The following is a 15001-nucleotide window of genomic DNA, read 5'->3' on the forward strand; positions in this document are numbered from 1 at the left end:
GTCATATTCAGACTGATAACTGACAAAAACAAGCCACGTCTTCCCAACAGGTTAGAAAAAAAATGATCCAAGAGGCAGCAAGCATGTTAGGACAGGAGGAATTTTCTAGTTCCTAAGAAGTCTGGGGACTAATTTTAAAAAATTGACCTAAACCTTGTGACTTTTTTGTTTGGTCCACTGAAAATGCAAACTACTGTTTTTTCACATGCAGCTACCTGATATTTAAATACTGGCAAATACAGTTATTTCCCATCTACAGAATTGTGGGTGCCAGAGATGCCATTTTAAAAAAAAGGGGGGGGGGGAGGAACAAGGCCTTTTCTGTTGCATCTTTTTGTCATGGGGACAAGGAGGGCTGAGGGCAACAACAGAGTCACATGCCAGACGGGCTGGGTACTGACCTTCAGAATCTTGGTTCTTTCTCATGTAGTTCATGCGGAACACAAAAGCCTCCAGAATGAAGGCTACAATGATAGTCATCACCACCTAGGAAGGAGGACAGAAACAGAAGATCAAAGAGTTGCACCAACAGCATCTCTCAACCCCAATTCAAACTCAGCAAGTGTTAAACCTGTGCAAAAATTCTTGGTGTTTTCCCCCATGCCTTCAGCACAGGGCAAGGGCAAGTCCTAATTCACAAGTCTGTGATATGCCTGTGTGACAGTCTGCCAGCAATCTGGAGACAAAAAGCTGTCCAATATGGAGGCACTATATGAATCCAACACCACCATGACCCTTGTCAACCCACAGATACTTTGCGTATCATCTTCGAAAATGCTTCTGCCACAGATTTTGCTGCATCATTACTGAAAGCCACCTGGATGACTGCCTGTTTCTGGCACACTTTATATCAGAGGAGAGCTTCTCTAATATAGTCATGGACTCTAATCACCAGCATGTAGCAGAGTCGCCTTTTGAATGTAATGCCCTTTTGATGGAAAATAATCTCTGGACCTACCATGGTCACAATATAGAAGGTCATGAAGTAGAGGCGGCTCCAATGAGAGGTTTGTGATGTCACCCCTTCCTAGGAACAACAGGCAGATGTTAGTGGCATGCAAGGAGAAAGGAAGGTGCTATTAACTGCTTGAGATCAGAGAGCAGTACATGCTCAAAAAACAAACCCAACCCATAATTTAGGAGGTAGAAGTGCAATCCTTGTATCTAATCTCAGGGCCTGGCTCTACAGTGCTTAAAGCCTCATTTGGCCACTGGGACTGAAGTGCCTTCCCTAGAGAAAGGAATAAAGATTCCTATATAGCACTTTGATAATGGGTGCTACAGAAAAATATACTTTGCTGGTTAGCAATACATAGTCTGCTGCCTAGGACAAAAAGCCCTGGGGTACAGAAGTATTTGAAAAATGAGATTGTTAACAGTCTTTCAGTGAAGGCTGGCTGTAGGCCAGTCTGGTCTGTATGATGCATTCAAACTGGTTCTTTATATGAGCAACTGAGGTCACTCCTAAGCACGCTGTATTGTGTAGCACTGGAGAGATTGGCTACCTTTCTGCCAGGCTAAGCAAGGGCGCATACACGTCTGTGAATAACAGGAGAGGAGGGTGGGTGAAAAAAAAGACTGTTCAGAAACGTCATGAGAACCACATGAAGTAAATGAGCAGGATTCAGCCATCTCCACCTTTCCCTAAAATACTCAGGATTCCTTTCTAGAGGTCATTGTCATACAAGAGTCAGAAAACCAACACTGAGTCAGCCACTAACAATAAGCTTATTAGAAACCTGAGAGATGTTACAGGGAGAACAGTTCCTAGCAGGCCACCTGCATTGCCATCTCCTTACCCAATCCATTTTGGCCAAATCTGGCCATTACTCATCACACTGAGACGAGGAGCTGTGCTGCAGATGATCTGGCACTGCAGCCCAAGGAAAAAGTGACGCCAGGAGCCTGGCATTAACTATACATTTGATACCCCAAGATCTACTTACCATAATAATGTACCAGTCATTAACAACAGTCAACTCGAACAGCGTAACTGCATGAGAAAGGAGAAAACAAATAGGGCAGCCTGGATAAAATGCTTATTTCAAAAACACTTTTATGCCTCAGTTTCCCCTGTTAACTGCGATCACACATTCTAAGATACTTCATTTCAGTTTAGCCAGTGTAGGCTCAGTTATGTTGAGGTTAATCTGGAATCATACCACTGATGTCAACAGACGGTTATACTGATGTAACCGACAGCAGAGTTTGACTTGTTTCTTAGTTAAGATACCAGCCTATACTAACCAATATCCAAATAAAATTTCACTCTCGTATTTAAAGATAGGAGTTAAAAAACAAAAAAACAAATCACTCCATTAACAATTGTTTTTAATCAGAATAAGTTTTAGTAGTATCATCAGTGTTAGACTCAGCAGAGTAGTGAATAAATGACGTTCAGCATCTGGAAAACTGGTTCAAGACTGGCTTAGATCAAAAGTCAAAACAAGTCTGTTGGCTTCATCCTGCCCTCTGGGAGATGAGGGATAATTTGGAAGTTGAACAGAACAATTTTTTCACTAGGATAAACCTGGGAGGATGCTGATGATTAGAAATGTCTTAAGACAGGGTGGGCAAAATATGGCCCACGGGCCAGATCCGGCCCACAAGGCCAGTCTATCTGGCCCCTGGGACCCCTAAAAAAAATTTAGAAAAATTAATATTTCTCTGCCCTTGGTTCTTGTAAAAAATGACAAGAACCAAGGGCACTAGGACCCAGGCGAAGCCCCAGTGGGCTCCCACAACAGCAGGGAAGCCCCAGGAGGGGCTTCTGGCCTGGGACCATGCGGCTGCCCCGCACCAGACCTCAGGTAAGGGGGAAAGGCAGGGAACGAGCCCGGGGAAAAGCGGCCCAGGAAAAAGCTGAGTGGGGGGGGCAGCCCCTCCCCTGTCCTGTGCCCCACGCTGCAACAGCTCACAGCCCACCTGGGGCTGCCTGTGCCTGCTCCAGAGAGCACCATGCGGGCTGCAAGCAGCTGCAGCAGGGAGCGCCGGCCACGGGGTGGGGGAGGGGCCACTTTCCCTCAACCCCATGCTCAGCTTTTCCCCAGGCTCCTTCCTGGCGCAGAGGAAAGCAGCCCTCCCCTACCCCGTGGCTGGTGCTCTCTGCTGCAGCCACTCACAGCCTGCGTGGGGCTGTTTGGAGCAGGCAAAGGCAGCCCCAGGCAGGCTGCAAGTGGCTGCAGCACGGGGCACCAGGCATGGGGCAGGCGAGGGGCCGCTTTTTCCCCCCTGCGTTCAGCACCACCTTGTAACCCAACCCCACTGCCAGCCTAGGCCCTGCGTGGCTCTAGGCTCACCTGTCAGGGATGCATGTGGTGACAGCAGCTGTGGCCCCACCACTTGCTGCGCCGAACAGCGTTTGCCACCGCCACCTGTGAGCTGCCCAGCACGCGAGCTCCAGGCAGGCAGCAGCAGCCAACACTGCCCGGTGTGGCATGTGGGGGGGACTGCAGCTGCTGCCACCGCACACAGCCCCAGTGGGTGAGCCTGGAGCTGGTGCAGAGCCCAGGCTGGCAGAGGGCTGGGTTACAAGCTGGTGCTGAGCATGGGGAAAAGCAGCACCTCACTTGCCCTGTGACTGGTGCCCCATGCTGCAGCCGCTTGCAGCCCATGTGGGGCTGCCTGTGCCTGCTCAGGACAGCCCTGCGTGAGCTATGAGTGCCTGCAGCAGGGAGTGCCGGCCAGGGGGCAGGTGAGGGGCTGCTTTTCCTCGTGATCAGCACCAGCTTTTTCCCTGCTCGCGAGCAGGGGGTAAAGATTGTGCACTGCCCCCTTGCCTGTACCGCGGGGCTGGAGGGCACTGCAAGTGAGTGGGTGGGGAGCCAGGGGCCCGCACTGGTGTCCCGGGGCCAGTGTTGGCGGGGCCCAGAGCAGGGTGGCAGGAGCACAGGGTCCCAGCCAGCAGGGGCTCTATGGAGCCAGGCCAGCTCCCCCCCTCTCCCTGCTGTTGCAGCCCAGCCTGGCTCCACAGACCCCTGCCAGCCTGTGCCCCACTTTGGGCCCCACCAGTGCTGGCCCTGGGACATGGGACCAATGACACTGGTCCCAAGATGGTGACCAGGGGGCGGGGCACCTGTCAAGGGGCGGGGCAACACATGCAGCCCTCGACAGCTTGCCAAAACTGGGTAAGCGGCCCTCCGCCTGAAATAATTGCTCGTCCCTGTCTTAAGAGAACTCTGTTAGGTGGGAACAGCAGTGGTTTCACAGATAAACTGGCACAAGGGAGTGTGCAGGGAGGGTTGCTGGAATTGGGAGAGGTGCTGTGGGTTAGAACTGACATGCATTGGTAGAACAGGGCTGGAAAGAAGCACAGGTAAGTTGTATGAAGCAGTGGCTCTTAAGAATCCCAACCTTACATTTGCTACAAATTCACGCAGTGTCATTCTGCATTAGACAGAAGTAGATGCAAGGGATGTGGTAAAATATAATCTTTCATAAAGCACCAAAAATATAAACGTTTCTTACCAAAGCTGTTCAAGACGTTGTCAAAGTTATTGAGATAATAGTAACCTTCTTCCACTACTGTCTTGTTGCCAACTGTGTGGTTCAACCACCGATAGGAATCGGCCACTGTACTTGTGCTGATAAGACAAGCCAGAACGAACAGTCAGAGGGGAGCTGAAAAAAGTATGCAGTTATGGGTGCTTATGGATACCAGCCCATTTTAGAAGCCTCATTACTTTGACCACCACTCTCTAAAACAGTACAACACCCCCCAAAAGTGACACTGCTGGCCGAGGCACTGCACAGTTAAATGCTATCTGGGCACTTTGTTATGACACCATTATGGAAAAGTCCTCCCAGCCCAGATACTTCAGGTAATGATTTAAGCACTCAGAAGTAATAGCAAATATAGTTATTTGTCCATCACTGTCTGACTCTAAATGAAGAGCAGAGCATTGTTTTTCAGTTGGAGAAGATGTGAGCTTCCATGGATTTTCAAGGTATATCCTTTCAGCTGGGCACCCAAATTTGAAATCACCCATTCAGATATAAATAGACAGGCACTAAGCTCCTTCTTCCAGAGAAGACATTGGTATGAGAAGCACCGCTTCTTACTATCAATATTGTTACTTCAGAGGACAGTAGATGCTAGGTACTCACTTGCAGCAGTTTGGATACACAATCCCTGCAAAAAATTCCATGCCTACAATGGCAAAGCAGTAGTAGAAGATAAGCAGAGTTAGCCCCAGGCTGGAGGAGACAAACACAAAGAAATACTTTTGTCAGCATATTGCTGGGACAGAAAAGTACATCTCCTCAGACAGACCGTTCGGCAAATTTACTAAAACTGTACTGCATAATCTAAACTTCCTCCCTGCCGACGTTGTTTGCAGTGTTTTGCGTACTTCAGTTTAAGTCTCAAGTCATGGAGTGCATACCACTCCTCTTTGCAAAAATGAAGATCTAACAAGCTAAAAAATAATTATTTCCTTACAGAGTTTATTTCTTCCTATGAAGCAAACCTCTCTCTGCTGAATCACAAAATATTCTTCTACTTTGTTTTAACTTGGCTGGCAGTAATGATGCCAAAGCAGCTCCCCAAAACAAAGCTAGTCAGTGGCATATCTAGCTAGCTGTTCAGCAGAGGAATAGAAAATTGTGATGATGCTGTTTCACAATGATGCTGCACACTGACAGCAGCTCTTTTTTTCTCCTGGGTTGAAAGAGCATTCTTTATCACTTCGCAATAACTGTAACAAGTTAGATGTCTTTCCTGTGCTTAGTAGGGGTGTGCGAAGCAGGCACTATTCGATTCGGATTTGGCTCGATTTGGGGAACAGCAATTCAAATTACTGTCCCAATGCGATTAGGCCGAATCTGAAGATTTGATTTTGATCTGGAGAATCAGTGATTCAGGCATAGACACAGCTTTATATGTTTTTTCTATGTACCTTGAGGTACGAGATGCGGCTCGTGAATGCTGAGATGGTGGGGCAGATGGAGCGTCCCACGGGAGCATGGGGCATTCCCTGCACACTTGGTGGTGGACCCGGAAGTGGACTGGAAGTACTTCTGATCCACTTCTGGGTCCACTGGCAAGTGGACCCCCCCACACACCCAGTTCAGTGATTGGCCACAGGGGGACTCTGGGTGCCTTCCCGACTCAGGAGGCACCAGTCGTTGAGTGGGGGTGGGGTATGGTCCAGAAGTACTTCTGGCCCACTTCCAGTTCTGCTGCCAAGTGCACAGGGGACCCCCCCATGCTCCTGTGGGATGCTTCATCTGCCCCCCCATCTCAGTATTCACGAGCAGTGCCTGGTACCTTGAGGTACGTAGGAAAAAAAGCCCAAACATATAAAGCTGTCTATGGCCAAATCATCAAATCTCTCCAAATTGAATCAGAGGCTTCCGATTCGATTCAGAGAGATAAATGGGTTTCCCAATTTGATTTGGAGATTTGGCTGCCAAAACAAAACAAAACAAAACAAAAACAGGCCGAATCTCCTCCAAATAGAATCAGCAACCAAAGCTTTGCACAGCCCTAGTTAGTACAGGAGGCAACATCTGGCTACATTAGAACAGGGGAAGGGGGTGAAGAGACTGACTGCTCTCAAGATCAAGGCTATGTTATGACATACGGCAGAATCAGTACCTATGGAGCTAATGAACTGCTGCACAGAGTACCCTAGAAGGGTAGGGATGGGTTCCTGCCTGGACCCCAGCCACAGGATGCGTTACACTGGATGTGCCAGAGTCAGCATTAGTAGAGGCTTCTTTGAGGTCCTGCCCCCCTCTTCCCAAGCCTGTGTGTGTGTTGTTTAGTACCTGGCCATACGGGGAAACAGCTCAAACATGGTGTCCAGGACATTTCTGTAGCGTTTCTTCAATTTGAAGAGTCTGAAACAGTAATGAAAACCTTGCAGTCATTTACACAATATTTCCATCCTGGTGTTCTCATGATTGTGTTATATTTAGCTGAACAGACAAGCAGCTCATAGCAGCAAAACAAGGTCGTGAGAGAGAGGCCTTTGGAATGCCAATTATACCATGCCAGACCATCTCCCACTTTCAGATTAGGCATCACAATAGTCAAACTAGTACACTGAATCTAAACACTGTATACTGCAGTTTAGCTAGGGAAACACTGAAATCATTTGGCACTTGATTATTTGCCTCAGGGATGGAACAAAAGAGGAGTGATATTGAGTCTCTGGACACATTAAAGGCGAACTGACAGGTAAGATCACATAACCTGGATCCAGGCCATGTTTACTCATGTGAGACATTGGGGCCTATCTACATGAAAAGAGACTACTGGAGTAAGTAAAGACAATGTATATGAATAATGGTGTTCAGGATCTGGCTTCTCAGGTCAGAAACCATAACATGTCTATAGAGCATCATGACATCATTATTCTTGCACTTTTAAATTACAGGATCCCAAATTATTAAACACATAAATCGGAGTCTGCCTTGAAAAACTCTTCTGAAAACAAAACATCTCAATTATTCCCCACTCCAAGTGACAGAAGAAAGCTGCACTCTTCACACTGATCTCATTTTTGATGCTCACATCAACCTTTACAAAAGAAATAGTTTGTCTTTCTATTGCAACTCCATTTAAGGATCTCAAAGTCCTATATAGGCAATCAGGACTCATAGTAAAGATGGTGTCTTTTATTAGACCAACAAGATTTTTGCAAAAAACATTCTTTAAATTACAAGGTTTTGGGCACAAACACCCTTCATCCGGCACTTGAGAAAAGATTGTAAAAGTTCTCCTGGGTAGAAATGAAAGTTTATATATTTCATAGGATTTCACAGAGGAATCAATAGATGGAAAACTCCTTTGAGCAGTTAGTTCATAGCTCATAGCAGGAAGCAACTGTGACCACCTGAAACCTGAATCCTGCTCCTACCTTTGTTTCAAGGTAATTTGCATCATCACAGATCCTCACAGAAGGGAAGAGGCTCCAGACCAGCTATGAGCTGACTGCTCAGAGGAGTTTCCTATCTGTTGACTCCTTTGTGAAATCCTATGAAATATGAACTTTCATTTCTACCCAGGGGAACTTTTACAATCTTTTCTCCAATACCTGATGAAGGGTGTTCGTGCCTGAAAGCTTTTAAATAATTAAATAATTGTAACAACAATTAAACAATTTTTTTGGCAAAAATCTTGTTGGTCTAATAAAAGATATCATCTCTACTACAAATCCCGATGGCCTTTTCCTCTAGATCAATATGGCTACAACCTGGATACCTGAAGTCCTATATAAATATTTACAAATCTTCACAAGACTCTCTTATGTGGATTTGATCAAACCATTTCATTAAGACAGAGAGGTTAAAGGATTTGATCAAAACTTGCTGTAGATGTTGAAACTGGCGGAGTAGAACCCAGGCCAGCTAGTGTACTAGAAAACAGCTTCCTTTGACAACTGGCAGTTCCAGAAGTTAGTGTTCTGTACAGAGGAACTGCCAGACTAGAAAACAAAGCTACACCTGATTCAGTATACTGTATCTGATAATGGCCAGCACCAGGCATTTCAAAGCTGTAAGAACCCCACAGCAGGCAGGCAAAGGATAATCTTCCCTTATATTAGGTTATATCCCCTTGTCTCCAAGAAATTGACTTAAGCCTATGGCACAAGGTTTCAGATGCCTTTCAAAATTAATTTTAAATTTTGATAACTCGGAATATTGTATCATCTACAAAAACGTTAAGGTCCTTTGTGACATGGTCAAACTCCTGCAATTCTCCCTATTGTTTTCTGCCAATAAACAGATTGCACTAGAAGGACAATGACCTTGGTTGCCTCTATTGCATTACATATTTTGCCCATTTGTTCTTTGTGCCCCTCTGTCTTACCTAAGCAGCTGAATGGGTCGCAGAACCACGATGAAGTAGAATGGCTCCATGTTAAATGCCAGTGTCAGGAGACCCAAAAAGGCAAACAGGGTGACTAAAAAATCAAAGCTGAAAAAGAAAGAGGGAAAAGAAAGAGCAAGGGAGTTACTAGCTTCCAAGGGAGAAGGCTGCTTGTGGTGCTTTGGCCGTGTAGAAACCATAGGGACTGGTGGAAAGGACACAGTAACTGCAAGCAAATTGGCTACTGAAAATGTAGTTTTCTATATCAATACACCCAACGTCGTTAAAATATATTTCACTGGCACCTCAAAGCCCTATAATTTCAAACTCTCTCATTGGATTTTCCCATCTAATTAAGCCAATTCAAACTTTGCTGCTGAATCAGATTACCGCTATGATGTTGAACAAGCACCAGGGTAGAGAAAAACTATAAGTTAAAATACAATTCTGGCACCAGACAGACTGTTAAACTGGCTATAAATACATTTAGGCTGGAAATTACAAGAATGTTCCTAGCCATTAGAGAAATATCTAGACCAGCCTCCAGTCATGGGGACAAAAACCCCCAACTCCTTTTCGGAAGGAGCTTAGCCAGTTTATGGAAGAGGTCATATGATATGGTGCCTGGAACAGTAGGGAACTGGACTGGATATCCCCAAGGGCATCTCTTTTAATGTTCTGTCCTTAAGTAACATGGATTCTGTGCCAGAAAGCACAATTGCACAACTTGAGATTTATGCCCCAAGACCAGCCCCCATTCACTGTTTACTAGCTGCAAACTTACAAATTCCATCCGGAGGACAGATATTCAATAGGTCCCAGTCCAGTGGTTTTCAAAAGCAGCTCCACCCCATAGACTGTAAAACAGGACCATCATGCCTTTAATCAATCAGCCTCATAACCAAATCCAAACTAAAGGCTTGCTACATGAACTGCTGCATGAACATATGGGTTTGCTGATCATAGGTTTCTTAAACTCCCATTCTCCTCCTCCTGCTTATTCTCAGTGTAATGCTAAAGGACAATATTCTTCCTTCAGGTCACTAAATACCTCCCACTAGGTTTGTGACAATTTGTCTCTACTGCTGCTTCACAGAGTCCAACTTGATAGTGGGCTACACATTAAAATCACAGGGCATCATTCCTTTGGGTAGGAGCAAACTGGTCAGTCAGTCACTTAGGGAAGCTTTATGGCAAATCCTCATTCCTGGCTCCTTTCTCTGTTCTGCTGCAATGAAGCATATCTAGTAATATACAAATGAGTTCAGGGGGCCACAGAAACCCAAGTGGGAAATGACAACCTTCTTATTTGCTGCCATGATGACCTTTTGTAAAGCTCTGTGTGTGACAGCAGTTTTAGGATTGTATATTTCAGTGATCCAAAAACTTTTACAACTACCCCAGGGCAGTGAGTCAGCATAACAATACCTTAAATTAAATGACAGAAAGGCACTCTGCCTTCAACTCTTGTAAGAAGTATTGGGAACTGTAGCCAGATCTACCCACACAGTTAATGTAAGAGATTAGCAAAATGTTTATTGGGTTCTCTTTGAGTGTCAGTTTTACCAACTCAGGGCTTTAAATTTGATTAATGGAATTATTCAAAGGCACCAGCAAAGAATAATCACCACCTACAGAGAGGATGCACCCACTCAGTTCAGCAATTAATTCCACAGCAGTATAATGCATTAACACTAAGTTTAATTTGGGATGAAAAAGGAAAAGTGAGATGTGTATTTGGGTCTGGGGAAGGGGCAAGTTTGCAAAACTTAAAAAACAGAGCTGTATTTCTAGTTACATCTCACAGCAGAAGGGTTATAAGTTTTGCAAGAACTTTCCTCTTTACCACCAAAAAAATACCACCAAATGGTAGACAAAGCCGAAAACATCATGCAAAATGGTTTTAAAGAAAATTAGACCTTCTAATCCCTTAAATGACTGAAATTAGAAGCAGAGAAACAAGTGTACCCTATGTTGTTATAGAAAAGTGAAATGCAGTTCCAGGTACAGCAACTTACTTGTGAGGAACACTATGTAACTCCATGGGACATCTCTGGGGAGGAAGTTCCCATCTGCAAGACACATCTTTTAGGAGGGTTGATCAAATTAATTAGAAATCGATGCAGTCAAGAAAAGAGCTAAATATTTCCTACCTTGTAGCATGAATGTCTCCACTAAAATCCAGATCCCATTCACTGCCACCACAGTATCTGGAAAAACAAAATGCCACGGCAGTGTAAAATTGCTAATAAGACATAAATTTTCTATATAGAGGGTACGTCTACACATTGCCGTATGGCAACATTGCTTAAAGCACAGGTGATTACTGTGCCGTGCGCATAGTGCACGGGTAGATTTTGCCACTATCTTGTTGTAGTGGCACACTATACCCAGGGAGTGCACTGCTACAGCAATGTAGCTGGCAAGCATGTGTAGACCCATGTGGTCACTATGTCACTGTAGTGCACTGTACAGCAACATAGGGCATTGTGTAGATGTGCCAAGAGTGATCTACAGTAGTGGTTTTCAAACTTCCGGAAGTCACAGAATCCTCTCATATTACTTCTTCTGTTACGGAATCCCTGACCCCTATCCTAAAGACTGACAATGAGCCAGGCAACCTGACCCAGCAATGGCAATGCACTGCCTCCCAGTCCACTCCACTGTTACCCTCAGTCTCCTCAAGGAACCCCAGATGACTTACCACAGAACCCCAGGTTGGACAACAGTTTGAAAGCCACTGACCTAGAGATTAGGATATGGAATGAGGAGGGGTCAAAAGATCTGGGCTGTATTTCCAACTCAGCTAATAAACATCATTGAGTTCTATGCATAGAAGTTTTCTATCCTGTAAAACATATGTAATACTTTATCTATTTCCATAAAATGCTTAGGGTTCCTTAGGAGAAAGAGTATTGGTTGAATCTCAGTATTAGTATTAGCGTGTTAGAAAAAGTAGGAGTTGCCAGTACAACATTCCCCCTGGTAAATTATCTCCTGCTTCACCCTGATAATTCCTGTATATAATCTTCTTTCCACATCTGAAGGATTGCTTCAGACTATGTTGTTATCTGTCAGCAGTAGCATAGGATGGATAGAATACCATCTCCAGCCTCTCCTAGACCTTTTTGTACGACGTGTTACTAAGGGATCATACACAGAGAGTCCAAGATGTAGGTCTTCTCTCCATCCCTTCATTCTAGCAGCAGATTCAGCAAAAGTCTCTTACAGAAGAAAAGCATTTCAGAATGAAGAAAGATTAATGTAACATTAGAACCAGGAGTGGAACATTCTATCCTCCACAGAAAAGCAGAGCAGCAGAATCAGCCTCTTGTGCAATGCAAGCTCACTAGCATTTTCCAAATGCAGTATAGCACTGGACTGCTGAATGCCAAGTCACTCCCTTGCAGCAATGTCCCTCAGCAACAAAATCCAAGCTGAAAGCCTGTAAACAAAAATGACTATGCACCTTCTCCACCAAAGCATTATTCACTAGTTGCCTTCCTTGGAAACTAGTCCCATAAGCAGACTAAGAAGTATTTCTTATGAGAATTCAGCCAGGGCAGGATTCAACACCTGATAATCAAAGCTGCTTTTGGGTTGGTTGCAAATTCATAACTGCAGTCCTCCCAGACGGCAAACTAACAGGAATGACTTGTTTTGTGGCTTCAATCAGAGACCGAGTCCCATTGCACTTGGCACTGTACAAACACATAACAAAGAGTCTCTGACCCAAAGAATGAAAAAAGCACAGCAGATGGAGTCAAAGGAATTGGACTTTCATACTCACACATGGCATACTGGAATGCTTGGGATTTCACCAGAATGTTAATGCCTGTATAAAGAAGGGAAACAAGTAGATTTTCTTCATAAAAACAGAAACATATCAAATGTGCCATCTCCCCCATGCCTAAGAGCATCCACCCCTTTAAATAGCTAATTTCTCCCTGGAAGCTAATTAAGCTTGTTTTCCATACCACTCCTTGGCATAGGAGCACAAAAGGCTCTAGTGCCATTACCCACCTTTCACTTTTTGGGCCTCAATTTCAAATCTTGACCTATAAAACCCATGTGACAGGGAACTGGCCATTCTTATCCTTCTGGTGTCCTGCCTTTGCCCACATCATTGAACTAGCACATAGTTCAAAACATATGGCTGCATGAGGAACTTAGTAGCTGCCTAACCTACACCTGGTTCAATCCAGTGATTTGTGTTCCCCATTAACCTATGAAGTTTTAAAAGAAATCTACTCATTCAGTTTATTTTTTTATTTACACACATACACTATATATGTGTATGTGTGTGTAAGGCACAACTGGTCAGGTGTATGACAGTGGCATATGTAGGGGAGACTCCAAACAAAAATATTTTTGGGCTCTATTATAACTTCTCAGAGCAGGGATGTCAAACATATGACTTGCAAGTCCGATCTAGCCTGTGGAGCCCCATAATCGGCTCCTGGTGCTGCATCAGACTACTGGCATGCACAGTGCCCGGGATGTGCACAGCTGGCAATACCTGCTCGGGCTTAGTCCTAGGCTGTCCCACCTGCAGTGCATGCTGCCTGCATTGGATCAGGCATGTGGGGGAGTCTGATTTAGCCCAGTGACCAGCCGTATGCCACTTATTTGGCCCATGGGGCTAGATGAGTCTGACATCTCATCTTAGATCAATTGTACATGCTCTGCAAACACTGTATCCACTCTAAACAGACTATAAAGACTGTTAGTTCCCCTGAGGCTACAAAATCTACCCTACAGATAGCTGCTGTTAAACATGAACCTCAGAGTGTCTGCAAGTCCCATCAATCAGGAAGCCTGAGCTGAACTCCTTGGCAAGCTGCGATACAAGATGACTCAAGCTTTGGGTGGGATCAAAACTTGGCAAATATTTTGTAGTAGACTATAAGACTTCCTTTAGTTTACAAGTTGTTTTTAGGTCAGTTCACCGAGAATATTTATGGAACTCCGTTTCTAACAGGTCAGCGTACTGTAGCCTTTGAGCACACTGGAAACTCATTACTCTGTCTGTCATGGCTACTTATCAGGAGCATTTTGTCTGTTCCCTGTAGCAGCATACAAAGAAAATGTTCTTTCAAAGGGCTTCTGTATGTATGCCACATTTAAAAATAGCAGGCTACCTTTAAAAATAAGGAAGGCTGTCCGTGGAAGGTCATCAAACCAGTGTTCACGATTTCGTTTTGCCTACAAGTGGAACAGACAGGATCAGCAGGAGGTGTGCAGAGAGCTCCCTCAATCTACAAAAATATTACATCCATAAGAAAATGGAGCAAGGGAAGGAGATATGTCCTCTACTGACATCTCTTCTCTCTCTTTCTACAGCATCTTTGTTTTCCTCCCACCTTCTTCCCTTTGGCTGCTTTCCATCTATCCCTCCATTTAACACTTACCTTCCATTTTAAGCCAACAACTTCATAGAAATTGTAAAAATCCTTTAGACTGCAAGAAAATGATAAAAAGATTAATCAGATCAAAAGTTCTGTGACTAGTTTTTGCAATCAAAGCAGTGACTGTTTACTATTTGCATACACTGAACGTATGCACACAGCATGTGATTGTGAGCAAGGGAATGTTTTCAATGACAGATTTGTTTCCAGTTAAGCTCTTCTGAAATTTTAGCTTGTTACTGGCTCCCATGGCTGAAGATCAACATCCACCTCATCCATTGTTTGCATGAGGGTTTCCCAAGTGCAAGTACTCCTTAGGAACTATTACAGCTACCACGTTTCTGCAACAGGCCTCAAAGAAACTGATGGCGAAACAATGGTCCCATTGACTTCTATGGAGTTTTGCCAAAGATCTCAGAAGGCCTTCCTTTCATAGAATAGAAATCATAGAACATTAGGGTTGGAAGGGACCTCAGAAAATCATCTAGTCCAACCCCCTGCTCAAAGCAGGACCATCCCCAACTAGATCATCCCAGCCAAAGCTTTGTCTACCTGGGTTTTGAAAGCCTCCAAACACAGAAAGTCCACCACCTCTCTCGGTAACCTATCCTGGTGCTTTACTACCCTCCTAGTGGGAAAATTCTTTCTAATATCTAATCTAAACCATCCTTGCTGCAACTTGAGACAGTTGCTCCTTGTTCTGTCATCTGCCACCACTAAGAACAGTATAGCTCCATCCTCTTTCAAACCCCCATTCAGGTAGTTGAAGGCTGCT

General features: G+C 44.6%; 1 protein-coding gene across 3 annotated transcripts in view; it reads right to left on the bottom strand.

The window, feature by feature from the left end:
- Positions 1–15001, bottom strand: part of TPCN1 (two pore segment channel 1) — a 57759-nt gene that overhangs the window by 11909 nt on the left and 30849 nt on the right. For 2 of the 3 annotated variants that reach the window (XM_019506699.1, XM_019506697.1), the window contains 13 exons: positions 14230–14278; positions 13960–14023; positions 12609–12653; positions 10972–11028; positions 10837–10890; positions 9603–9675; positions 8819–8926; positions 6772–6843; positions 5107–5196; positions 4468–4583; positions 1947–1993; positions 959–1027; positions 402–486 (listed from right to left, as the gene is read on the bottom strand). In XM_019506699.1, coding sequence (XP_019362244.1) covers positions 402–486; positions 959–1027; positions 1947–1993; positions 4468–4583; positions 5107–5196; positions 6772–6843; positions 8819–8926; positions 9603–9675; positions 10837–10890; positions 10972–11028; positions 12609–12653; positions 13960–14023; positions 14230–14278 — 929 coding nt within the window. The remainder of the gene's footprint in view (positions 1–401; positions 487–958; positions 1028–1946; positions 1994–4467; positions 4584–5106; positions 5197–6771; positions 6844–8818; positions 8927–9602; positions 9676–10836; positions 10891–10971; positions 11029–12608; positions 12654–13959; positions 14024–14229; positions 14279–15001) is intronic. The other variant, XM_019506698.1, reaches the window with a different exon arrangement.

The sequence above is a fragment of the Gavialis gangeticus genome, unplaced genomic scaffold (genome assembly GCF_001723915.1).
Source record: "Gavialis gangeticus isolate Ggan-Ray unplaced genomic scaffold, GavGan_comp1, whole genome shotgun sequence".
NCBI classification, from domain to species: domain Eukaryota; kingdom Metazoa; phylum Chordata; order Crocodylia; family Gavialidae; genus Gavialis; species Gavialis gangeticus.